This window comes from Emys orbicularis, chromosome 6 (assembly GCF_028017835.1).
Source record: "Emys orbicularis isolate rEmyOrb1 chromosome 6, rEmyOrb1.hap1, whole genome shotgun sequence".
In the NCBI taxonomy this organism is placed as follows: Eukaryota; Metazoa; Chordata; order Testudines; family Emydidae; genus Emys; species Emys orbicularis.
Window position 1 is genome coordinate 49,613,009 of NC_088688.1, and position 27,719 is coordinate 49,640,727.

At 42.7% G+C, this 27,719-nt stretch overlaps 1 protein-coding gene across 2 annotated transcripts in view; it reads left to right on the top strand.

Annotated features, from left to right (window-relative positions):
- Window positions 1–24,049, top strand: part of MRPS27 (mitochondrial ribosomal protein S27) — a 72,613-nt gene extending 48,564 nt beyond the window's left edge. The window contains exons 5-11 of one of the 2 annotated variants that reach the window (XM_065406178.1): window positions 4,328–4,442; window positions 5,079–5,157; window positions 5,865–5,980; window positions 10,305–10,407; window positions 14,882–15,024; window positions 20,192–20,347; window positions 23,665–24,049. In XM_065406178.1, coding sequence (XP_065262250.1) covers window positions 4,328–4,442; window positions 5,079–5,157; window positions 5,865–5,980; window positions 10,305–10,407; window positions 14,882–15,024; window positions 20,192–20,347; window positions 23,665–23,904 — 952 coding nt within the window. In that variant the 3' untranslated portion in view covers window positions 23,905–24,049. The remainder of the gene's footprint in view (window positions 1–4,327; window positions 4,443–5,078; window positions 5,158–5,864; window positions 5,981–10,304; window positions 10,408–14,881; window positions 15,025–20,191; window positions 20,348–23,664) is intronic. The other variant, XM_065406180.1, reaches the window with a different exon arrangement.
- The last annotated feature ends 3,670 nt before the right edge of the window (window positions 24,050–27,719 follow it).

The following is a 27,719-nucleotide window of genomic DNA, read 5'->3' on the forward strand; positions in this document are numbered from 1 at the left end:
ATTGTCTTGTACACTGCACATACACTTCATAAGAGACAGTCCCCACCTTGATGAGCTTGCTGTCTAAATAGACAAGACCAAGGAAGTTGTTGTTCCCATTTTACAGATGGGAAACAGAGAGATTGCACGGAGGAAATAAGTCTCTAGCAGAGCTGGGAATTGAATCCACACCTGTGAGTCCAAGTCCAGTGCCTTAACCAGAAGGCCATCCTGAAATAATCTCCCAAGGGAAGCAGTGACAGAAGCCCCATCAACAACCGGACATTTTAAAGTAGAATTAAAAAATTAGAAATTTTATCTAGGGAACCATCTTGAATGGTTTGGAGGGCAGAGAGGACTAGACAGCTCAATTGATCTGTTCCATCTGCCGCTGCTCTGATTATGTGAACTGGTTTTGGAGCATGCAAGTTCTTTCTGGCGTCTGACCTTTTTTTTTTTAAACTGAAGAGAATTTGCTGCCTTCTTTGCCATTCTGTTGTCAGCTCCAGGGCTACTATAATTTCTGTGAAAAACTGTATATGAATGTGGTAATACATAATTTCACCACTTGGTGGCACCAAACAAATTTTAAAAGGGCAATTCTTATTTTTTAAAAAGGAACCAACTCAGCTGGTTCTGCAGTGCTGGAAAGAATCAATGTACACCACACTTCCTACAGTTTTGAGCAGAAAAGCCAGCCCTAACGCATTTTCAGCATCTGATAAATTGCTTCATTATTCACTGTCTTCTAATCTAAAACACTGAAATATTTCAGTATTACTATAAATAACAAATTAAGTCCTGATGCAGGAAATCAGTAGTTTAGGACTATAGTCTCAGTGTAATATGCAGGCTTTATCTGCATGTCAGTGATAGTAGGGAGTTTCTCAGCTGAAGTCATGTCAGTTGTGCTGTATATGTCCTGTACCTCAAAGCTGCCAACTCCAAGATATATTAATAACTAGTTTCTGCAAGAATTAAGCAATAGTTTGAATCAGTTACCTTACTAAAGTAGGTTATTTGAGCATTTGTCCACACAGGGGGAGGAGGAGACATGCTACTTTTGGTAGTAGAATCATAGTACATTATTGCATTCTACATGTTTAGTTTCACAATGAACTCTCTAGTTCACTGACTCCTTGTCTTAAAGATATTCCTATCTGGGTTCTCTGTAGGGAGAGATGTTCTCAGTTCAGTGGCCATGAGAATCGCCATATTGATTTCTCCGCCATTAACACTAAACTATTCCAACACTGAGCTACACTAATACTGGTATAGATTCTTCTCCTTGTCTTTTCTGAGTGTGTCATAAGAATCTGATATTTCTTGAAGTTTTATTAGACCTGCAAGGAATGAATCTGTTTAGCTGACATCTGAATGATAACCTCCTGGTCTTTCCACTGAACATATAGGAATTGCTAGAGACAATGTGGAGACAAAGTGAGTAAATTTGGCACCGCTCCCTGCCTCCCCTTCCCATGCACAACTGTTTAGTAATTATTTATTTCTTAGATAGTAAGCTCTTTGGGGCAGGGACAATCTTTGTTCTGTGTTTGTACAGGGTTAAACACAAGGGGGTCCTGGTCCATGACTGGAGCTCCGATGTGCTACAGTAATACAAATAATAATTATTTGTACACTGGTGGTGCCCACAGCCTATTGGGTGCTGTTCACCCACAAAGGAAAACCAGTCCCAGCTCACAATCACCAGTGTTTTAGTCATCTTTATTGTATACCCTCCAAGGACTTTGATGGTCATGTCATTTTCAGAAACTTTAACTAATGAGATTAATTTCAGGCTGACTCCAGTTTTCAGACAACATACCATTTCCTGCTAAAGCCCTTTACCGTTCACTTGCAATTTAACTTTTGAATCAAGAAAAATGTCAGCATTAGAATATGCTGTAGTGCTTCTAGCATGCAGGGAGAAATAATGGAGGCATCGCTGTGTCTGGTATCTTTTAGAAGAGAAACACAGCTCTGCTTAAAGATGAATGTTCAGATCCATTATTAGTCTTCAATTTTTTTAATGTTCCCTTCGATCCTTTACTACCACCCCATTGGAAAAAGATATTAAAGACCAGATAGATGTCAGTGGGATATTTTTAGTGTATCTGAAAGTATTACTGTCATGTATTTGTAGTGCAGGACTGTAGTTTTTCACTTAGGAAAGGATGTTAGCTGTTAAATGAAGCAACTTTGAATGATGCTGGCAGTGGATGTCAAGCTTTCATTCTGACCTCTTTTTTTAAATGACTGGTGAAATAGTCTTTAGCAATTACATAATTGTTTCATCGAGATATGATTAAGTCTGAATGTCTGTAATTGATGCTTTTTGTAAGCATTAGTGAAGCAGGACTTTCATTAAAACAAATATAGGATCTTACTGTTAGTCAGAGCTGGGGGGAAAAGAGGGAGAAGAGTAGAAAGCAAGTAGATCAACAGAATGCATGTTGTATCTATTTAAAAAGTGTGCTCTCATCCGCCACGTAAATAACTTTATACTTAGACCTTATTCAGTTGTTTACGTCTCAAAACCACTGCTTTTGGCAGTCCAGTCTCTAGCAACTCTGCAGATTCTATAGACTTGAACATTTTCGCCCTGTTTCCAAGCTTGGTGATCTGTATAGCCTTTAGCCATAGGATACCATTCGTAGGAATTCACGGGGAGGGTGGGGGGAGAGGGTTGGTGGCTACAATAATCTGATAAATGTTCCGGAAAGCATGCTCATTCAGATGGAAGAGCCAATCCTGCAACTAAATGGTGATGTAGCATGGCTCCAGGCTGCTAGCATCTGCACATTAGTACAACTCAGCCATCGCAGTTTTCTGCAGGAACTGTAGCTTTTGTACTTTAGGCATAAAACCTTTTCTTGATGCACAGTGCAAAACGTTAAAGGGTTCAGGTATCTCTTGACACTTAGATATGAAATTCAGCCCAAGAACAAGACGGACCCTGCCATACAGGGCTTTTAGTTTATTATACAGACTATAACTACTGCAAGACTCTGCAGGTTTTGGTCATTAATTTTCTGAACAAATTGTGAGACATATTTGGGTGAATAAGGATGAACCTTCCAGCATTTAATCTTGCAACTTTGGATCTGCACCATCCCCCAACCTCAGCTGTTCATCATGGGCTGATGCCCTTTGTGAAAATGACCAGCAGCAGCAGGAAGCTGGCTGTGAGGTTTATGAAGACCAATTGGAGCTACTATAGAAGCTGGAGCATGAGTTCTAGGTTTTTCGTTCTCTGGTGCAAAATATTATTTTCAGATACCCTTTTTTTGTGGGGAGGGAGATGGGGAAGAATTGGCTTTCATTGGAAAATACGTTTAGTTCTAAAACCTCAGGATTTAAGGTTGTCTCAACACTTTCATTATAAATCCTGCTTTCCTCTACCTCCCCCTACTCGAACCTGATAGAGGCACAGAGATTTGTTCTGGGTTGCAACTTGGCTTGTGAGGTTTTCTCCCCAGAGGAAATTCATTTGAAGTTATGATTGTAACAAAAAGTAAATACAGGAAGAATTAATTAACTTGTTTAAATTTAATGTTTGTTTTTATTCAGTGGGCACTTCCATGGGTCCGAGTCTAATCAGACTGACATTGGTGTAAATCAGTGTAATGCTACTGAAAGCAATTGAGGTACTCAGGGGTATGTGAGGTGGGATATGTGAATCAGGCCCAGGCACCTCAAAAATATTTTCCGACTGGAAATAAGACACATTTTTAATGGTAAGAATAATTAACCATTGGAACAACTTACTAAGGGTCGTGGTGGATTCTCCCATCACTGACCATTTTTAAATCAAGTTTGGATGTTTTTCTAAAAGATCTGCTCTAGGAATTATTTGGGGGAAGTCCTGTGTGTTATACAAGAGCTCAAATTAGATGAACTCATTTTAAAATTAAGTAATCCTTTTCAGTTTCTTTCTGTCCCCTTCATAACATGATAAAGTTATATTCCTCTAGGTCCTAGGAGAATGGAAGGACTGGCTAGATCCTTTCTTTGATCAGCATAGACAATGCTTGCTAATACTACAAAATCATGGGGGGGACAGGTCCCATAGTATCTGACGCTTCAAAACTCAGGTAGGCAGGATAAATTTATAAAAGATTTGCATATATTTAATATTCTAATATTAATAAGTTGGGCCTAAGGCATCAAAGTATAGGCAGAGCTTTCATACTGCTGCAGCTACAAAAAGATACACCTTTTTTTGTGGGGTCAGGTGATGGTGGTGTTCTTAAATACTGCTGATTGTTTTAAATTATGCCCCTTGCACCTGTGAGACTTCTGGGAAGAAATTAATTGTAACTTAAGACTCTTCTGTTTTGTCCTTTAGGTTTCGGCATAGTCCAAACTGCTGGTACCTGAGAGACTGGACCATCCACAGCTGGATCAGACAGTGCTTCAAATATGGTGCACAGGACAAAGCCTTGTACACATTAAAAAACAAGGTCAGATTTTTAAGAGAAAAGGCAAGATTTTATTTGATCAGCATTAGACAAGTGTAGCTTATTCTGAATTCCTATCATAAACAATGTCTCTCCATAGACTGCAGTCCTGGATTACATACCTTTGTTGAATTTAAAAATATAGATGGAACAGAGCTTGAAATAAAGCTCTTCCCAGCTTTTTTTTTTTTTTTAAACTTTCCCCCACTTGTTGTCTTTTCCCCTGACACCCCCCGACCCCTTTGCACAGTGGTAGTGTCCAAAAAGTGCTGGCCACTATACAGACATTTGGGAAGACAGTTCCTACCCAGTCCTGAAGAAATCTAAAGAGGATAGAAAACCACCAATGGGTGGAGGAAAAGACATGTCATAGAAGCCTAGTTATCAGGGTTATAAGCACATGGGCTCTGATTCCGAACACTTACACACATGCTTTAACGTTACGCAGGTGCATAAGTGTTTGCAGACTTGGGCCATGGATGTTAGTTCTTTGTTGTTTAAATTTAAACAAATAAACACCACATTATACAAGATGCCTCTCCCATGTTCTAATCACTCTAGCACTTATTAAAATCATAATTCAAAACATGGAACACTCATGATATTTTTCAGTGTTTTTTTTCTCTCTCTCCTTTTTAGGTGCAATATGGAATTTTCCCAGATAACTTTACCTTCAATATATTGTTGGATTATTTTATAAAGAATGAAAATTATGAAGGTAAGAAACCAAATATCAGTTATGTCATCAATTTTATGTTTTTCATAACAATGGTACATTGGATTTTTAAAAGTCATAGTGAATTAAATCCAAAATTGTTTTTCTTAAAGCCCTTTTTTTCCCTCTGGAGTTTAACACATCTTCTCCCCTGCCCCCAATCGACTTTTCCACATGATTACATTTGGTTCCTCTGTTTCCTTTGGTGTCTTTGCATAACACTTAGGAGTCATCAGCTTTCTACCATCTTTAACTCCTCTTCAATCTAAACTACCTTTCCCGATGTTTTTGAAGTCAAGCATATTGTATATTATGTGGTGGGGTGAGGGTAGGGAGTATTAATTAGATATCTGAGACAGAATACTCATTTAATAGCAGATTTATTGCAAACAGCTTAATCACGAAGTCACAGTTTGCTGGTAGGTATGTGCAGGTTCTCCACCTCCCCGAGACACAGTAGTTGTCTACACCAGGGGTTAGGTTGTATAACTACGTCGCTCAGGGCGATGTAGTTATACCAACATAAGATTGTAGTGTATACCAGGGCTCAGAGTAGCCTGAATGGTATATAGTAGTTCTCTAGTACTAGGCATAAGGAGGCTCGTTTTTTCTCTTATCTCATTATGACTCTGATTCTGCATCCATTGAAGTCACTCTGAGTTTTGCCAGTGTTTTCAACCTGTAAATTGTTATTTTATTTTCCTCCCTAGATGCTGTGTCAGTAGTTACTGAGATCATGCTGCAGGAAAGCTTTGATGAATTCTCAACACAACTTCTCTCCCTCCATGTCTTATACCAATACCTGGCAACCAAATCAGAATTTACAGTAAGCTCGCTGCACATTAAAACTATCTACAGTGCCTCTGGTTCAAAGGGTTACTGCATCCCCGGGGGGGCACTAAGCTAGGTAAAGCCCATCCAAGTTAACTTAGAAAATGAAGTGATCTAGTACCAACGTTTCAGCTGATTTTAACAGCATAGGAAAAGCAAAATCTGTGTCCCTTTTAGTTATCTCTGTCTCTCAAAAGGAGGCTGGGTATTTCTAGATGTTTAGGAGATTAAATGAAGATGAACAAGAGTTTATGGTGCAGATTAGGCATCGTTTCTTTCTATCTGCAGGATTGACTAGTACTGGGCTCCAATCCATTTGAAAAGTTTTATAAGTGCAAATAAAGAAAAGCTATAAAAAGATACATTTACTATTTATTAGCTAAACAATGCAGTCTGGGAAGCACCGCAGAAAGAGAATGTAAGTGTTACTCACAGTTAGGGATGTTATTCAGTGGCAATGATGGCGGTAAGGGTCTAATGCTGTGAAGTTTTTTCACTAGGATTTCTGCCACCTGTTGGGGTTTGGAAATATTGGATTCAATATACAATACTCAGGTTTTTTTAATTAGGTTCGGCTCTTATCACTAAGGGTACGTCTATACTTACCCACTGGTTCGGCGGCAAGCAATCGAACTTCTGGGTTCGATTTATCGCGTCTTGTCTGGACGCGATAAATCGAACCCAGAAGTGCTCGCCGTCGACTCCGGTACTCCTGCTTGGCGAGAGGAGTACGCGGAGTCGACGGGGGAGCCTGCCTGCCGCATCTGGACCGCGGTAAGTTCGAACTAAGGTACGTCGACTTCAGCTATGTTATTCACATAGCTGAAGTTGCGTATCTTAGTTCGAATTGGGGGGTTAGTGTAGACCAGCCTTAAGGCTGCAAGTTTGTCACAGCGGTCCCGGATTCCGTGACTTCTGCAGCGGCTGGTGCGCCTGGCTCAGGGGCAGCTCAGGCAGCCCCTGTGCCAGTTGCACCAACCGCTTTTGGGGCAGTCTCGGGCCACCGCGCCCCCCACACCCTCCCAGCAGCAGATTTTGGGTATGGGAGGGGGCAGGGGATTGGGGCATGGGACCGGGTGAGGCAGGCTCTGGGCGGCGCTTACCTGGGGGTCTCTCCGGAAGCGGCGACATCCCCCTCGCTCAGCTCCTGGGCGGAGCACTTCTTCTATAAGAAGAGTGCTTAAAGACCCCATTTTTGTTACTTGAAACATATTCAGTAACATATTAAAACAAACCACAGATGTCATAAGGTTTTCAGCAATTGGCTAGTCATTTCATATTTTTTTCATTGATGATAACTGTTTGTTTAATTGCCCTATTCTCCTTTCCTCCCTCTCGTCCATAAAAGTCAGTCATTTGAGTTGTCTTTCCTAATTGCATGATCATGAATCTAGGGGAACAAAAATCCTATCCTCTATTTGGGTATATGCAAATCACCTACATACATCGCTTGCACTGTTACCATGACCACAAATGCTAGTCAACATGACAGAATCCATTGTGTGTTTGATATGCATATTCAGACACCATCAGGTGATAGAATATTCACACCCAAATGCCATGTCTTGAAAATGTGCTCCTAGATGACTTGTTAATTCAGGATGCTGAATCCCCCTGCTATTGAAAGCCCATGTATTTCAGGAATCTCTTGGCTCAATTGTTTTCCCCTCATGAGGATATTAATTTGTTTAAAATTTTTTCAAGGATTGGGGGGAGGGGGGACACACCAAGATACTGGAGTGCAATGCAATAAAACAGAGTTATTGAAGAGTTTAGGGCCCCTTCAATTCACTGTCTTTTACTTTCATTCTCTTTTGTGTTTATAGAAATAATAAAAATGTAGGGTTGGAAGGGACCTGGAGAGGTCATTTAGTCCAACCCCTCGTGCATGGAGGCAGGACCAAGTATGCCTAGACTGTCCCTGACAGGTGTTTGTCTAACCTGTACTTAAAAACCTTCAGTGATGGTTCTACAGCCTCCCTTGGAAGCTTATTTCAAAACTGAACCGTCCTTATTGTTAGAAAGATTTTCCTAATATCTAACTTAAAACTCCTTTGCAGCAGATTAAGCCAATTACTTCTTGACTTACCATCAGTGAACATGAAGAACAGTCAATCGCTGTCCTTTTTATAACAGCCTTTAACATATTTGAAGACGGTTATCAGGTCCTGTCCCTGCCCCTTCAATCTTCTTTTATCGATACTAAATATGCCTAGCCTTTCCTCACAGGTCAAGTTTTCTAAACCTTCTATCATTTTTTCTTGCTTTCCTCTGGACTCTCTCTAGTTTGTCCACATTTTTCCTAAAGTGAGTTGCCCAAAACTGGACATAGTAGTCCAGCTGAGACCTCACCAATGCTGAGTAGAGTGAGACAATTACCTCCTTTGCCTTAGACATAATTCTGAGTAATGTGAGTGTTGTATTAGTCTTTTTTGCAGCTGCATCAGATTGTTGACTCACATTCAATTTGTGAGCCACTGTAACCCCCTAGATCCTATTCTGTAGTACTACTGTCTACCCAGTTATTCCCCATTTTGTATTTGTGCATTTGATTTTTCCTTCCTAAGTGAAGTACTTTGCACTCATCTTGTTGACTTCAGATCAAATCTCTAATTTATCAAGATCATTTTGATTTCTAATCTTATACTCCAATGTACTTGCAACCCCCCTCAGATTGGTGTCATCCACAAATTTTATTGGCATACTCTCCTCTCCTTCATCCAAGCATTAATGAAAAAATTGAATAGTACTGGACCCAGGACAGACCCCGTCAGGCCCCATTAAATATGCCCTCTCAGTTCGACAGCGAACCATTGATAACTAATTTTTCAACCAGTTGTGTATCCACTTTGTAATAATTTCATCTAGATCATATTTACCTAGTTTGCTTGTGAGACTGTCATGAGGGACTGTCAAAACGTTCACTAAAATCAAGATATATCACATCTACTGCTTCACTCCCATCCATTAAGCCAGTATCTCTGTCAAAGAAGGAAAGTAGGTTGGTTTGGCTTGATTTGTTCTTGACAAATACATGTTGGTTATTGCTTATCACCCTATAATACTCTAGGTCCCTACAAATTGATTGTTTAATAATTTGTTCCAGGATCAAAGTTAGGCTGAGTGGTCTATAATTTTTTGGGTCCTTTTTGTTCCTCTTTTTAAAGATAGGTACTGTGTTTGCCTTTTTCCAGTCTTCTGTGACCTCACCAATCCTCCATAAGTTCTCAAAGATAATTGCTAATGGTGCCAAGATTGCATCAGCTAGTTCCTTACCTAGGCTAGGATAAATTTAATCAGGCCCTGCTGACTTGAATACATCTAACTTATCTAAATATTCTTTAACCTGTTCTTTTCCTGTTGTAGCTTAGAATCATAGAATCATAGAATATTAGGGTTGGAAGAGACCTCAGGAGGTCATCTAGTCCAATGCCCTGCTCAAAGCAGGACCTACACCAACTAAGTCATCCCAGCCAGGGGTTTGTCAAGCCTGGCCTTAAAAACCTCTAAGGATGGAGATTACACCAACTCCCTCGGTAACCCATTCCAGTGCTTCACCACCCTCCTAGTGAAATTGTGTTTCCTAACTCGTGTGGTTTTAATATACTTACTAATTTGGCCTCAGTCTCCTAGCCTCACGGGTGGCCTGGATCTTTAGGGAAGCTCATACAGTGCTTCTTCCTAACAGCAGAGCCATGTCTCCAGTGAGTCCTAGGGCATTGCTAACTAGACAAGTGTGTTGGTGCGATGCATTTTGTTTGGTTTTGCCCTAATATTCCTTTCACAATTGTTGATGCGGCATTCTCTCTGCCCAGTGATTTACTACCCTGTTGGCATTCTCTTCACTGTGGTTGCAAGACTCATACATTTTAATTTCTGATCCCTTGGCCTGTCCCCACCCCCTTTTTTGTGGGGTGGGGGTGACTGCTCCGGTGCACAGATCTGTGCAGTTTTGTTTTCAATAACATTACCCTGAATACTATGAATTTCAGAACACAGGTTCAGATCTTCAACTGGTAAATGAAGGTAGCTCTGTTGATTTCAATAGAGTTATGCTTAATTATACCAATTAAGGATCTGGGCTACTGACTTTGTTTTAATACTCTGTTCCAAGAAGATGCAAATCCTCTTAAATGCAAGCTAAGACTGTAACTTTGAGTTTTTGATAGGGGGTGATTTCCAGAATTACTGACCTATTTAAGGTTTTTTTACCTCCCCATGTTGTACGATATAAGGCAAAGACATGCTATGTTTGACTGTTGCCATTGTAAGTTAATGTTTTATGCAAGCAAGACTTATCTGGTTTGAATTATTTACAGTGGGAAGAGGAGAGAAATCTTGGAGCCTCTCTTCTGCTTACAGGCCTAAAACAGACAAACACTGTGGGTTTTAGCTCCCAGCTTTATGGCTATACATTCCTTGGTAAGTTTTTAGGTTCCTTACATACCAATATTTTTTTCCTCCACTGTACTTATTGATTTAATTAAAAATAGTCCCATTAAATTATTTCTTTGCTATATTAAAATGTCATCATCATTCACAGACAATAGAATTAGACTTAAATAAAGTGAAAGTTTTGATACAAATACAAACCAGATCTGAGTGATTTCACTGCTCTACAGCCAAAATGCTTCTGAAATAAATGTAGTCAAACTTTACTAATTCTGGGTCACTGAGAACGAAAATGATGCTTAAAATTGTTGATTGGCTCTAGTTTTCAAGATATGCTATTGGGTCAGTATATACGACCCTTGACTTGGGAATGGCGGAGGATAAGTGAGTTATAAAGGGAAGGGATCTCAATTTAAACCAGAAATGACTAAAATACATCTTTGACTGGATCTATGAATAAATCTATGACTGGGTTTGGACAGTACTTGCTTTTTAGGCAAAACAATGAATGATGCAATCTGAAGCTGGTATTGCATCATACATGATATGAATTGCATCATGTTATTCCTAGAAGCCATGGATGATGCAATCATAACGAAGCTTACATCACTCTGCTGAACAAATTGCCCTATATCAGCTCTAGAAATCATACAGTGTCGTGCTCTCTTATTTGTCAGTGTTTGATTTTGCAAAGGGACAAATTTCTGTTTAGCCAAAGTGAGCAGAGATGCCTCGTACTTGTGTGAACAGTGCAGATAACTTCTGCTATGTTTGTGGTGAAGTGACTTTTGCATCCCAAAAGCGCAGTATAACCACTATGGTTAAGAAAGCCTATCACCTTTATTTTGGCTGCAAAATTGGAGATCAGGACAAGAGGTGGGCCCCACACATATGCTGCAACACTTGTGCAACAAATCTTCGCCAGTGGTTGAACAGGAAAAGGAAATCTATGCCTTTTGCAGTGCCAATGATTTGGAGAGAGCCAACTGGTCATACCAGCAATTGTTACTTCTGCATGGTGCCTCCAGTTGGGAAAGGTGTGTCAAAGAAGAAAAAGTGGACTGTGCATTATCCAAACATTCCATCAGCTATACGCCCAGTATCCCACGGAGAAGGACTGCCGGTTCCTGATGCACCAGAATCATTCTCACTTGAGTCAGATGAGGAAGAGGAAGAGGATGAAACTTCTGGTCCTGAACCATCAGTGTCACAGGCCCCACATTTTCTCCCATCCTCCTCCTCTGAACCACACCTCATAACACAAGGTGAACTGAATGACCTTGTCAGGGATTTGGAACTACCCAAGAGTAAGGCAGAGTTGTTGGGCTCCAGACTACAGCAGTGGAATCTCCTGGCAGGTGATGTTAGGGTTTCCATGTTCCATGACCGTCAAAAGAATCTTGTCCCATTCTTCTTCATGGAAGGTGATCTTGTAGCCTGCAACAACATCGATGGTGTGATGGCAGCCCTCAACATCGTTCACGATCCAGATGAGTGGAGACTGTTCATTGATTCATCGAAGACGAGTCTTAAAGCTGTTTTACTGCATAATGGCAATGTTTTGCCATCAATTCCAGTTGGTCATGCAGTCCATATGAAGGAAACCTATGACAACATGAAACAACTTTTGAGGTGCATAAACTATGACCAACATCAGTGGCAGCTTTGTGGCGATTTGAAGGTTGTTGCTCTCTTGCTTGGTCTGCAGACTGGATACACAAAGTACTGCTGTTTTCTCTACGAATGGGATAGTCGTGCAAGAGATTCCCACTACATCAAGAAAGATTGGCCAATCTGACAGTCATTGGAGCCTGGGAGGAAAAGTGTTCAGCATCCACCACTTGTTGAATCAAGGAAGATTTTGTTACCACCCTTACACATCAAGCTGGGTCTGATGAAGAACTTTGTCAAGGCCATTGACAAAACACAAGCAGCTTTCAAGTACCTCCGTGGAAAATTTCCAAGGTTAAGTGAAGCTAAGATAAAGGAAGGTGTCTTTGTTGCTCCTCAGATTCGTGAACTTCTTCGAGATGATGCATTTGACCATGCACTGCGTTGCAAGGAAAAGACGGCATGGAAAGCCTTCCAGTTAGTGGCAATAAATTTTCTCTGAAACAACAAGGCAGACAACTACAGGTTGTTGGTGGAAAACCTCCTCAAGGCATACAAAAGCCTTGGTTGCAACATGTCACTAAAGATACATTTTTTGCACTCTCATCTAGATTTTTTTCCACCGAACTGCGGAGCAGTGAGCGACGAGCACGGCGAGCGATTTCACCAGGACATTGCAACAATGGAGAAACGCTATCAGGGCAAATGGAGCCCATCAATGCTTGCAGACTATTGCTGGACAGTGACAAGAGATGCTCCATTTAATGAATACAAGAGACAAGCCAAGAAGCGCCGAGTAGACACTGAATAGGACTAAACTATGTACAGAATAGTTTTTTGCCTTTTGTTTCATAATAAATTTTATTTATATAACCCTTTTGCTGATTTTTAAAGTGTTACATAAACAGGACAGGTGAAATATTATCATGTAAAGCAACCGTAAAGACATGAAAAGACCTAGGTTTACAATTTATGATTAAAACTCTACTATCTACACAATATTCATAGACATAAAATGTAAAAACTTAAATATCTTAGAAACAGTAGCCAATCAGTTGTTTTAATTGTCATATTTGAATTCAGCACATCAAAGTACATAATAAATAGCACATTTTATCTCTGAAGCAGACGACTTCTCAAAAATTGTAGACCAGTGATTTTCAGTCCATCTTTAGCTTGTGTCAGTCAGGGTGGGGAGGTCACCATGATGCGAACTATGAATGGAGTAACAGATTTAACTTTGAAAATTGTGCCTAAAATTGCTGTCAGTTTCACACCTTCCCTTCCCTGTGGGCTTCCCCTTCAGGTTGCCCTGCTACAATGGAATGAGTAGAGGTATTCTTTTAAATGATTGCATTTCATTAGAACATCAGTGTTTCCAAAGTGAGATTGCTGATATTGGAAGTGCATTTTCCGCAGCATACCGAGTATGCTGGATGTGTGTAAGTAGCACCAAGTGTGGTGTGCTAGGCAATGTTATTTAAATAAATAGTGATCGATCTGAATTCTCTTGAAATTTCACCTCTGTATTTCTTTTAACTTTCATAATTCCTGCGTTTCACAGAAGACTATAAAATGCATAGTGATTTTCTTCCCTCTCCACTGCAAAACTGCCATTTACCTCTGGGTAAACACCTATTTTAGCAGCAAGCTTTACATGATTGCTCCATCACTGTATCAGTTTATTTTAGAAATCTATCAAAGGTAATAAAAACTAGACATGTTTTGAAAATGTAACTTCAAAGTAAAATGTGTAGTGGCAGAATAAGGATATTGATTCTGATTTAACCTGACTGTAAGAAAAAATTGCACTCTCAATCAAAAGGGAGATAAAAGTTGTAAGTAAATTTGAAAGCAAGTTTTCCATGGGGCTGTTAGTTTACCATCCCTTTGAGATATTGTTACAGGTAGATTTTTGCTGTTTGGTTGGCATTCAGATTTGTTACGCCATATAGATTGGCTGGGAAGTGGTTCTATTTAGAAAATGTACTTTACTGTTGTCTGTAAGCAATAGTCCTCATCCCATGACATTGACATTCAGTGGATCAAAAGCAATTTACTGCAATGTCACGTATTCTACAATCTTGCCAACACTAACAGAACAGACCTCTGCAAGAGTGAAAGATGTCTCTAGGCATAGCCTGACCTGGAGCACTTTAGCAATTTAAATTTAGTCATAGTCCAATAAGCTTTGTCTTTGCATTTGTTACTGTGCTTTTCCTCAATCATCCTCCTCCATGTAAGAAAAATCTGTGTTTTAATAGCTTGCATTGTCAGAGCCATAATTCTAACTAAGTTGTACAATTAAAGGTTATATGAACTGCAGTAAGAAAGGTAAGGCTGGATCAAAAGGGTATAACAAAAATACACCATTAGTTACCATGATGACAGTGAAGAGCTTAGACTGGTTACCATTGTAGGTCAGCATTTACCAACATGTTACCACGCTGTGGAGTGTTAATCTTCATTTCTCTATATGTAGCACAGGTGTTTCATGTTTTATAATGTATTAACTCTTGGTAAATGGGCCAGATTTCTAGAGGTGCTGAGCACCTACAACACCAATGAAAGTCACTGGGAGTTGTGGTGCTCAACATTCCCAGAAATGAGGCTTAACGTGTCAAGTTAGGCACCCAACATGAGGCCTCTGCTGAAAAGTTTGGCCTAACAGCTGTCTTAGTTTCTCCATCTGCAAGACAGATGTTAATCCTTATCTAGCTCACTAGGGTGTGGTAAGGCCAAATTAGTAAATGTTTGTAAGGCTCTGGAGCAAGTTATTATTTCCTTAGACACCACGAGAATTGCTTTCACTTTTTTAGTGCAGCCCTTTGTCATTCCTTATCTCAGGGCTCAAACAGTAAAGTATTAACTCTTAGATATTATTGTACAACAGGAAAAGTGGAGTTGCACAAAGGACTGCGAGCTGTGTACCATCAAATGCCACTGATGTGGACACCGGGATACCTGAATAGAGCTTTGCAAGTGATGGACAATGTGGCCTCGCTCCCAGGGGATATAAAGCTCTGCAAAGAAGCTGTAAGTGTAAAAGAGAGTTTAGCATGGCATAGTTGTGCACAATATATGGCCTTGAGGGTCACACGCAGCCCATGGAATCCTGAAGTGTGATCCATGGACTCCCTGTTTTGGTAACTGCAAAGTGGGGACAAAGCTGACTCACCGCAGGTTTCTGATGAGTCCTTGACAGCAAGCAATGTCTGTTCAGTGCAGCCTTCGGTGCACAGCCTGAGAGCCAGACATATTACAAGGTCATGGGCCACAGTCAGTACTTAGGGACAGATTCTCTGCTCTGGTCCCAAGCCGTCTGCTAAGGATTCCCCTGGTGTGAGAGAGTCAACAATGGGCACAAAGCCAGCAGAGCCTACTCTTATGTCTCCCTTCTAACAGCCCACAGCTCAGGGGACTGGAAGGGGGAATGGGTTGGAGTGCGCTGCATTCAGTCTATTCCCAATGGACTCAAGGGGACCATTGGCAGCTGATGAAAATCAGAGCAGCCTCAGCTGGGGCATGGAATCCTTAGCTGGTTGTTGGTTTTCAGCTTATTCTTTTTATACCCTCCCCTGGATGGCTGTCTGGGGGAGGGAAACTTCCCTTTACTAGGAGTTCTTCTAGGCACAGGCAGAGCCAGCCAAGCTCCTGTCCTGCTCTCCCCAGCGCTCTCACAGCCTGACGGGAACAGGAGATGACAACCAGAACATCTCTTTACCTGCCCCTGCCATGTAGCAGGTGGCCAGCTGGGGAGTTGCTGAGCAGCTTCTCAAAGCACCCCACAGGCTCACCGCAGAGCAGCTTCTGGGGCTGCAGAGGAAGCAGTGAGGAGGTGGGACTCAGTTTGAGGCTATTTTTGGAACCTGCAGGGTGCAGCTCGAGGGACGCATTTCCAATTCCTAATCAAATACTCATTTTCTTCTGAAACATGAAATACCATTTAGAGACACAACTCAGAGCCCCAAGGACCACAGATGGCCCATTGGTCACAGTTTGGACACCACTGATCTGAGTCATTAAGGAATATAAAAAACCCAACAAACCCCACAAAGTGTCGGTTATTGCAGTGCGTGCATTTGGTTTTGATTTTCAAGCCTGAAGGATGAAGCCTTGTAGGTCCTGGCAAGTTTGTTTGTTTAGATTTATAATCACACAGTAAATAAGCACCCATTCAGCCTGCTTTGGGCAATGACAACATGGCCCTTGATGCCACAACCCTGAAACCAGCTTTTGTCTCTGTTTATAGAACTTCAGATCTGATCTAGTCCCTTCTAAATTTGTATTTCTTTTATCTGCATATGAAATAACGATCGTGGCCTGATCTAGCAGTGCCCTCTTTGTGCAGATTTTAGTGAATGAACCATCAGGGTGGTTATTAAAATTTTCAAGCGCACTTAAGTGACTTAGGATATGTCTACACTGCACTGTAGGTCCAGAGTTCAAACTCAGGCTCAAGCCTAACCCTCCTTCTGTCTACACACAAATCACACTAACCCAGGGTCCCAGGATTCCATGAGCCTGAGTCAAGCTGGGATCCAGAGTTCAAGCCCTATTGCTTTGCAGTGTAGACGAAGCTCCACTGGATTTGTGTTGAGGGAGTCCACCAAAAGTGTTCCACAATCCCACAAGCCAACTGTGTGTCCTCTGGACAGTCAATCTTGGTGGGCAGTCAAATTTTCCCACTGCACAATGAACAAAGGGCTAGAACAGCTTCATTTTGGGAGGCTGAACTCAGGCCTGAATAATGTAGATGCTGGACCCAGGGTTCAGCAATTCCTAACTTGGGATTACATATGAGTATAGCTGCTCAAGCCCTAGGTTAACAAACCAAGAGTCTGTTAATTGGAGTTCTATTAACCTTGGGCTTACATTGCAGGGTAGCCACACCCTTAGGTACTTTTGAAACTTCTACTCTGAAGAGTTTTGTCATGTCTAAATTGCACCTTTTTTCGGTCAGACTGTAACAGAAATTAAAGTTGGTGCTGATTGTTAACCACAGCCATAATCGGAGACACTCGTCTGTAGACTCATGACTAGTATCCTCAAGGGCTGAACTAGTAGAACCCATGAGGTATATGTAGTCAGCACCAAGAAACTTCATTTCTGCTGAGGAGTAATTCTGCTCTCAGTTACCAGTGACTTATCATTATCATAAACATGACACTATACATCAAAATATTGGGCCATATTCAAACCCAACTGAGCAATGCTGACTTACTCCAGCAGAGAATCTGGCCATCTCCATTTAAAGGCTCATTTTAAGAGCTAGCTCCTTTTAGATATTTTTAATCATTATCTCTGAGTGAATGTAGTGTTCATAAAAGAGAGAAACTAATAGCATTGACCAGATGAGACACTGGGGCTAGTCCTGCTGCTGTTGAAATCAGCAGAAAATCTTCAAGCGAGTCCACTGGAAGCTGGATCAAGTGCTGTAAAACCTTCTTTCCCACAGTGCCCTGGGGCTCCCTTGAGTGAGACTGTCCGACATGCAGAATTACATTAATTGTGGGGTGGTTTGGGGATGTGAATAAATAGGGGCCATATCAAAACCACTAAATTCACCCACACTTCTGTGACCCCAGTTAGTACAGTTGTTTGAGAGATCCACTAATCCATTCCACAACCTAGTCCCATGCATTTTTAGTGTGTGCAGTGTATTTCTGGTTGGAGGTATTTTGTTATCTAAAGAGAAACTTCAAAATAACTATCAATAGTATGACTTGATAAATAAGTCATAAACTACTGGTTCTATATTGTTGTCTGCTTTTACAAACTCCAGAGTGGTCTAGAAAGATATTTAGTTTCCTACTAAGATTTAAAGCTTCCATTAATCTTTGACTAGCTAGGCCTTTGTTTCCCTGCTGAGCTTATTCTTCTAAGAACTCAGTGTCCTTTTCGTTATCATTATAAATACTGTAACTATTATTTGACTTCTGCTGTGCACAAAAAAAGATACACATGCTCTTAACAAATCTCTGGATACTGTAAGGAATTCCACAAATGAGAGTACACATATTTCTAAGCATGCATTTTTGTTCTTGCCACTTATCTCATCTTGTTGTTTCATTATTGGTAGTTTCAAGCTGGTTTATGGTCCCATTAGATTGCAGTCTCAAGAAACAGCAATTGAGAAATGTTCTATTTCAAATTAGCCTGATGTTGGTTCATTAAGTGTTATACAAATGCAGACAGTAGGAAAATGATCTTTAAAAATAAACAAACTGCAGGCATCAAGATCACTTTTGCTTTGTGGAAAGTATCAGAGGCTTAGAATGTTCAGTGGTTATTTATAGATCCACTTCATCCTAGTGGCATGCATGCAGAATTAAGATTCACAGTAGGATAACGGCTCTTTGCATTTGTAACAGTTGAACCTGAAAAAATTCAGACTAGACAGAATTTTAACTTGTTACAAGAATCTGGAATTTTCCCCGAATACCACAACAGCATCAAGATAGCAGTACCATCTTTTGCATTGATCATACATACAAAAATTGTTTATAGAGTTAGTTCATTAACCTAATGCATTCCTTTTGGTTCTGCTGCAATTAGATTATGAGACAGGGCAGTTCTCTCAGAGAGCCAAAGTACATCTAGCTGAAAGCAATACAAAGAGAACCAGGATCTCGCATAGATTAAAACCAAGTCTGTACTATGGATTCTATGTGCTAATGTGTTTTCTTTCTGTTCCTCCTATTAAATTATCAAATTGCTGAACTAAAGATGTTTTTTCTGCCAGTTAAACAGATCATGAGTTCCCAGTGCACTTTAGCCAAAGATGAATTGAGATGTCCTATGAAGATTCTATTACAGAAGCATTCCGAAATAGCTCCCAGTATATAAATGCTGTGGTATATTGTGTCTGTACTATTTTCACCATGAAATATTTATAGCCAGAAATTAGAGTAATGGCCGGGTGGGATTTTTCAGAAAGACTAAGTGTAATGGGGCTTGACCGAGGTTCGTCCCTCAGCAGGGCTGTGGGGTATCCCACCGCCTCGCTCTAGTTCACTGTCAGTCCTGGCCCTGCGGTAGTGTGGGACAGCAAACACACGATTAGGGGCTCAGGCCCTTTAGGCCGGGGCTGAGCCAATAGTTCCATACAGACACCCAGGCCCTAGGTCAGGGCGGGGCAGCAACCAAACAGTCAGGAACTCAGGCCCTTAAGCAGGGGCTGAGTCAATAGTTCTGTAGCAGCCCAGGCCCTAGGTCAGGGCGGGGCAGCAACCAAACAGTCAGGAACTCAGGCCCTTAAGCAGGGGCTGAGTCAATAAGCAAGAGGTCCCAGCCTCTCCAGGCCAGGGAAAGGGGGAGTCTGCCACCCAAGGAGTGGGTGGCAGGGGGGACGCAGCCTCCCACTCCACTGCATCCCAGCCCGGGGCCCTAGCAGCGGTGGAAACTCGCTGCTGTCAGTGGGGATCCTGCCGCAACACACCGACATAGGCTCTGGCAGTGCTGCAGCCAGACTGGGGTCGGCTGCCCCCGGGCTACTTCCACACTCCCCCTCGTAGGGTACCTGGGTCATGCTAGTGTCCTCGGCGGTCTCTAACAGCATCGGTTCCTCCGGGTAGGTAGCGAAGGGTAGGCTCGGCTCCTCCTTGGGGTAGCTGGAAAGGGGCAGGCTCGGTCAGTCCTCGGGGTAGCGAGCGAGGGGTAGGCTCGGCTGGCCCGGTGCGACCTTCAGGCCGGCTGCGGCCTGCTGCCGTCTCCCAAGTGGGAGCTCGGGCACAGACGTCTGGTCTCTCCGGCAGCTGGTTCTCACCTGAGCTCTGCAGGCGGGCTTTTATACTTCCGGGTCTGCGCTGTGACCTCTGAGGGGCGGGCGCAGGACCCAGTGGCTCCGCCCATGTTGGTGTTATGGGAGGTTCGTCCCTCAGCGGGGCTGTGGGGTATCCCACCGCCTCGCTACACCAAGCATTGGCCTAACTCTGCTCCTAATGAAGTCAGTGGTAGTTTTACCATTTACTTGAATGGGAACAGAGTTTCAACACTTATGAAAATTCCAACCTTAACACTCCCAAACATATTAGACAGCATTAATTCTTGAAACAGTAAATCATGTTCCTTGTGGAATTTTTTTTATTCAACTTACAGTACAGCCATCTCAAAATCAATGTTTATATTTAGAACAACTTCATGAAATGATGTTGGATTGTGTTTGCAAACTACATGGTAACAATTCTGATTTCTTGTTCAGATTGATGTTCTGGAGACAATTTTGCAGTCTGTCCCTGAGGTAAAAACTGATCCAGAACCATCAGAAGAAGTCAAGGTATCAGAACACAAGCCAAAACAAATAGAATCTGAAGAAACAGAGCAGTCTAAACTGCCTGAGTACCTTACCCAATTTAAAGTAAGATTTTCTTTTTTACAGTTTTAACCAAGCTATAATAGGTTTCCACTATGTACAGCAGCAAATAAATATGTTTGCCTTTTATGCTGATGGACTGATACCCCCACCTGCATCAGTAACGCTAGCTGGCATTTTTAAAACTGACACTGAATTACATTTTTACTGCCTCACACAGGAAATTGAGAAACAAATGCTCAAGGCCACTTGTCTATTTTGTCTGTCTGCTGGGATTTTATCTTCTCTTTTCATAACGTCAGACTGATAAATCAAAATCCTGTTAGCTAAAATGGTGTGTCATTACAGATCCATTATTTGACCATATGTGGGCTCTTGCTTGTTAAAACAAATGCCGTTGGTCTGACATTGTCCAGGATTTGTTGCCAATTAGGTATGTTATCATTAAATATGACTGTTATAGCTTCTAACTTCAGTCTAGGAAGTTACAGGCCCACCCCCTTTTTTTTGGCCTTTAAACTACTACTAATGTGCACAGTACAAATTATTAGACTGGTGTCCACAGGGAAGATTCACATACACATATTAAGGCTGCGTGGATTTTTTTTTAATTTAAATTGTATGAAATTATATGCAAATGTATTGCAGACTTAGGCTTCTGTCAGATTGCCCTCAGTCTGGCAATGTCTGGGCAACCCCTGCCTTAACACTACTCACAGGTAGTAGAGTTTCTCCTTTTACTCAGATGATATTGGCTTGTGTTTTTCCAGCTGAAATTGGTTAGCTCTGTTGTTCATACTGTTTGTATAGGAGTAGCTGATGACAATGGTGTCTCTGTGCTACATTTTCATTCCATGTTTACTTCAAGAAATTACTAGGACTGTTTGTTTCATGCTTGGGCTTGCTCTGCCTGGCTTTTCTACACATGCTTTTGGATTCATTTCTGTGCTTTGTATTCAAAGGTGCTGTTTTTGGAAACAGCATGAATAATCCTTTGCAGACTGGCTAATAAGGAAGATGTTTGGCAGAGTGCCTCCTTAGAGGTGTTGAGTGCTCTCCATCTCTGCTAAAGAGACTGGGAGTAGAGGATACTCACCACCTTCCAGGATCAGGCCCTTAGAGTTATAATTTAGACTGTATCTGACTTTGTCATTGTAATAATTACCTGTCCTCCGATACCACACCAAGGCCTACAGTTCAGTACAACTTTCCTCCAGTAACTCTTTCCAGCTGTTTAAATGATCAGTGGGCAGGGCTTTTGTTACATAAAGGCTCTACAGACAGCTCATGTGAGGCACCAAGCCACACACAAACCATTCTGTCTAAAAGCAGTGTTCCTTTCTGGACTGTCTGCATGTGGAGCCAAGGGGAATTGCTTTAAAAAAAACAAATCAATGATTTAGCTATTTACAAATGCCTTCTGGCATCTACAGCCTGTTATTTTCCTAAATGAGTTTCATTTACGTATTAGAGTATTTCCGGAGAGTCCAAGAGTTCAGTTGTTATAGGTGACGGAAGATCATCTAGTTCCTCATTCTTTTGTATTTATTTTTGTTTAATGTCTTGGCATGTCAGTATCCCTCTCCTCATCTCTCTGCACTCCCCTCCTCCTGGTATGCAGTAGGAAAAGTTTTGGAATGATTTTTAGCAGTTATATTTAAACCAAAAAAAAAACTAATTTGGCAGTGTGAAAGTAGCTATCAGGAATGCCGTCCCCCACAACCAGATACGTACTAACTCGTCACATTTCTCACTGACATGCCAGTATGTCTACTAACAATATTTCAAACAAAATAAGAGAGCTGTATGTCCGGATATGAGCATGTATTTGCATGGTCTGGTGACTTCAAAACAATTGTTGATCTATCAGAATTTTACAGAATCCACTATCTCAATCATTTAAAAAAACTTCCATCGGTCCAGAGTATGTAGCGTTCAACCCCACTCCCCTCCCCCCCAGCATCCATCAAGGTCAGGCAGTCTAAGAAGTGCAGAGGCTGCTAAAGGAACAGTGCAGTCTTCTGGGCACTGCAGAGCTGAGCTCCATGGCAACTCTCCCTGCAGGAGCTGAGGGGGGAAAGATTTTGAGCAGACGGAGGAGAAGAAGGAATGTGGTCAGTGGGTCTGCGAACCGTATAGAACACAGTACGGATTGGGGCATGGGCTTCAGCTTGCAACAGGAGCCCTAGCTCAGCTGTCTAGGTACCCCATATCTGCCTTCTTGTTTGGGGGTGAATTACACAGAGACACTGCAGCCTTTGTGCAGGGGGCTATGGTAGAAACATAGCTGCACACTCTGAAGAGGAGACACTATTTCATGCATCTCCTAATAGAGGTCAACTCTATGAAATAGATATTAGAATTTTATTTAGACCACCACAGTGTGAGAAAATGTGCTCCTTTCAGAAGAGTGAGCAAAGGGTAAACATTTGCTTTTTAAGCTGCTTGACGCCATGTCATCTTCCTCCTCCAGGAAGAACCCCTCCTCCTGTTCTCTGGAAGGTTGCACTGACAATGGCATTTTACTGCCTTAATGATGCAACATCATACTACACCTTAAGCTTCCAGAAAGCCACAAATGGCCCTGTTGAATTATCTAAGTCTTGAAGCACTTAAGCAAATTAATATTTGTGTGCTTCATCAGGGTACTCCACAAGAAATACTGCACTAGATATATAACAAAGCTCAGAAAAAAATACTGCATGGCTTCCTGATCAAGTTTTGCTGTTAACTACACTGAATAAACGGCGCTAAAGCAAGAACTATTGCAAAGTCTGTATAAGCATAGCTGAACTTCAGATCACATTAGTTGGAAAACGTCTGTAATGGAATTCGGTAGTTCACAATGGCTGCAAGGACTCATGGGAGCTATTTAGTAAGCCATTACTAAGAGACTATTTAAATAATTTGCATCTGTTGAAAGGGATTCTAATAGAGGCAATCCAAGGCAAAGCCTTATATCAGCCTTGGCTTAAAAACACCAGTGAGGTGTTTAGTTTACATTTATCTTAGTTGGCTGGTCATCTATCATTTGATACGTAAGAGTTTTATTTATGATGTTTCTCTTTAGTTTTGTGAGTTCAGTCAACTCCAGCACTTAACTGAATTAAAAATTGATTGTCTCAGCTTGGTTATTGCCAAATGAAAACTAATTTAGATGTTGTGAGTTTGGGAAGAATGGCAAAAATGGACAGTTACTATAATGAAATCACTTTGCCAAGATAAATGCATAAGTTAAATTATCCCCTAAGAATGGCACAGTCAACAGTTAAATAAAAACAGCCATTTTTTTCAGGCCGGGAAATAATGTGGACATTTTGGGACTGACTGGATTTTTTAAAAAAACCCTTTTTTTATGACAGGATCTGTATTCTAAACTGCATTCGCTTGGCAAGGTTGAATCTGAAAGCCTGTTGACCCTAACCACCCAACTTGTCAAGGAAAAGCTGCCAGCATGTGAAGTGGAAGACATTGCAAAATATGAGCAGAAGCTAAAAGAATGGGAGCAGGAGCACGTGCTTCTGATGGAGAGAGAAAAAGAGATGAGAGAGAAGGCTAAGCAGGAGCAAGCAGCTAGGGAATTCGCTAAAGCATCTGTTTAATATTGCAACTCAGAGACTGCTGTTACGCTACATATTCTTCTGGTAATAAACTTAAGCACATGTCATTATTAATACTGCAATGCAACCTTGCTGTAAATGTGACATTTGCTGTATGCAAATTAAACTAACTGATCGTTTCCATCCATTTTGCCTGTTTCCTGGAGTACATGTGCAGTTTAAAAATTATGATCCTGCCTAGAATGAACTCTCCTTACAGAGGGTAGAAGGAGAATGAGTGTGTGAGGGGGATGGGGGGCTCATGGCAAAGGCGGAAACAGTGAAGCAGAAAGCAGCTTGTCATTTGTATAGGGCTTTGACACTGGAGCAAGTTTGGAAAAAAAAAACAAATCCAAAACACCCAGGGCTTGTCCAGTCTTTTCTTCCCTGTCCTTTGTTTTTATTAAGATGCATTTGGATCATCTCCATGAGAGAAAGGAAAACCTGTGGCTACTTTAAACCTGAGAACCATCAGGATTAATATATTAATCACCCAGCAACTCCTGGTTTGGAAAAATTGGGCCACTAAATATAGATTTAGGAGCCTAACTTGAGACGCCTTTTTTGCAAATCTTACCCTGTATGTTTACTATTTGTACAGGTACGATAAATAAATTGTTAGCCCCCTCCAACTTCACTAGCCCCCCTCTACCTCACCACCAAGAACAGTGAAGAGGCACTTGCAATCACACCAGAAAAGGTGGCAGGGAGTGTGCCCGCTTCCCCTCAGTTTCTGGGCACCACTGCCCTTTTTTTAGTCCCAGTTCTGCCCTGGCCTCAGCTGCTTATATCACCTGCTCCTCACACACTGGTGCCAGTCTTTGAGCAGGTTAATAAGCAGATAGTGGGGCATGTTGTGAGCACAGAGCAGAAGATTAGGGCCAAGGGAATCATGGCAGATAGGGACTCTCCTAAGATGGGGCTGGGTCAGGACTCTTATCTACTTATGTTCCCCTCACTCTAGTAGCTGAGCACCTACTGCCAGAGAACCTCCTTCCTTCATGGCAGGGCAGGAGTTGCCTCCTTAGAAATAGGGAATCCCAGATGAGGCCCCTGGTGCATCGTGGCTTGGTGGAATACAACAATCTACCATAGCATTTACAGCTGACTATTTTTTAACAGTGTTTGATAAGTATCTTCTGCTTTAGCCTGCAGTTGTCTGGACATAAAACTCCTGTCGTGAAGTCAGCATGATTGAGAACCTAAAAAATTTGCTTCAGTTGTCTGTGCAGTGAAATTTTAGATGTGCAAAGGGTTCTAAGTAAGGTGTATATTGAAAATTAAACCCTTCCTATTCCCAGCGCATCAGCTCGGAATCAGCCCTGAATTCTCTCTCAGGTTCAATAAGATTGTAATAAGGTCACTCACCTAGTCTTGGCATCAAGTTGCAGAGCCACACCTCCATTTCCCCTCACTGAAGACAATCTCTCCCAAGTTGGCAGATGATTTGGAGTTTAGCCCCAGGGCCAAACCAACGAGTCTTTCCCGGCCCATGCAAGATAAAAACCAAGTAGTCCCTCACTCTCCTGTGCAGAGTCCCTTTCCTTAGCAGGTTGACACTAGTTCATGTCTCTCCTTGGGCTAAGTCTTTCCTCCTGGCTGCAGGGAAGCAAAGGAGCCAGGGACCCTTCTCCCAGCCCCTTCTGGAAGCTCCAGACTGAGCCTCCTTAAGAGCAGTGGCACAGACCAGGCCTCAGACCTGCACCATCGCTCCCATTTCAGGCCAAACAGTCCTGTTCCCCACAGGTTTTAATCTTCACAAAAAAATCCAACCCTTCACTGCTCAGCACAGGGCCCACTGCCTCTTGGGCCTGGGGCTCACAAATAGTCCCTTATCCCTGGACTTCTTCCACAGCCTCTTGGTAGACAGCCACATCTACCATCCACACTAGCTCAACCACCTTCCCTTCCTTGAGCTGCTTTCCCAGCCCCTTGACTGTCCTAGCCATCCCCGAGGCCTAGGCTCTCCCCATACCACTGTGAGAAGACAACATCCCAACATGGTTTGAGCCGTAGGCAGCTGTTATAGTCCTGCCATCACATGACTGTCATGTGACCACCCACCTCCACCCCCAGGCACTATAACAGCAGGACACAGGCCATGCTGAAGCTGAGCTGCGCCACAATGGATACTGCCATACATCTCCCTGGTTCTCCAATTATATGGAGCCTGTCATGCTAAGTGTTGCAAACTTTCTAATTGCACAAAACCAAACACCCTGACCACCCCATTTCTGAGGCCCTGCCCCTGCTCATGCCATCCCCCTTCACTCTGTCGGGCACTCTCTCCCTCCCTCACTCATTTTCACCAGGCTGGGGCAGGGGGTTGGCGTATGGGAGGGGGTGCGGGCTCTGGGGTAGGGCCAGGGAGTGGGAGGGTGTGCTAGGGTGGGGAGGGTTGGGGTGCAGGCTCTCAGGTGGGCCAGGGATGAGGGGTTTGGAGTGTGGGCAGTGGCTCCAGGCTGAGGCAGGGGTGTGGTTGGGGGTGTGGGTTCCAGGATGGGGCCAGAAATTAGGGGCTTGGGATGTGGGAGGGGGCTCTGGGCTGGGGCAGGGATGCAGGTGGGGTTTTGGGGTGTGGGCTCTGGGCGACATCTACCTCAGGGACTCCCCTGAAGCTACATGTTCCTCGTCTCCTAGGTGGCCGTGCAGCCAGAGGTACTGCCCCGCAGCTCCCATTGACCATGGTTCCTGGCCAATGGGAGCTGCAGAGCCAGCGCTTGGAGTATAAGGCAGCCGCGCTGAGGTCCTCTGGCCACGCCTCCGCCTAGGAGCCGAGGGTCATGTCGCCACTTCTGGGGAGCCGCACGGACCCAGGTAGGGAGCTTGCCAGCACCACCAACTGGACTTCTAACAGCCCGGTCAGCGGTGCTGACCGGAGCTGCCAGGGTCCCTTTTCAACCAGGCGTTCCAGTCGAAAACTGGACACCTGGCAAGCCTAGCTGTGCTCCTTCCCTACTTCAGTGCTGGCTCCTCTAGGCTCAGGTATGCGCCCCCTTTCCCCCACCACAGATCAGTAGAATCACCTCCTTCCAACTCTGATCGCCTGCCAGACCAGTGCCTTTCCCAAGTGCCCCTAGCTCAAGACCACTCCTCATTTCCCTCACAACTAAGCAGCCTTCCATTTATTTAGAGTTAAATATTAAAAAAAGACCTAGCTGAGACCTCTAGTTGTCCAGCTAGTTAGTTAATATTATAACAAGCATCATTTAAAAAAAAAAAAAACCTAACTCTCAAAGAACAAATAATGCTGCCAGCTACAACGAAATGTGCTTTCCACCTCCATTCCCCAACTCGCTATCCTCCACTAAACCCTATCAAATTAATGATCTTGTGCAGCATCCCTGGAAGATCGCCCAATTTGGGCTGTTTTGGACTATGGTCCACGGTCCTGGAGCCATCACCTGGAATGATGCCCTGAGGCTAGTCCCTCTCTTCTATAAGGAGGGGGCTCCCACTTGAGCACATTTGCCAATCGTAGTTGTGGCAGTAAGGCATGGGGGAAGATGGTCCCTCACAAAGGCAGGGCCAAGGCATTAGGGCTTTAGCCATCATAACCAACCACTTAATCGCCATCTGGAGCCCCATGTTTCCACCAATCCCCACCCAAATATATCTCCCCACAGTCCCAACAACCCCCTCCTGCCGGCCACAATCGCCTCACCCAAGGAATCCCCCCAACCTCTTCTGTTACCACCAAAACCCTCTGACATTCTAACAACCCCACTCACGTTTAGTCCAGCTCTCCCAACCCAGTGAGCCCATCAAGCTCTCTCACACTAAGTAGCAACCAGCACCTGCCAACCCCGCATGCCCCT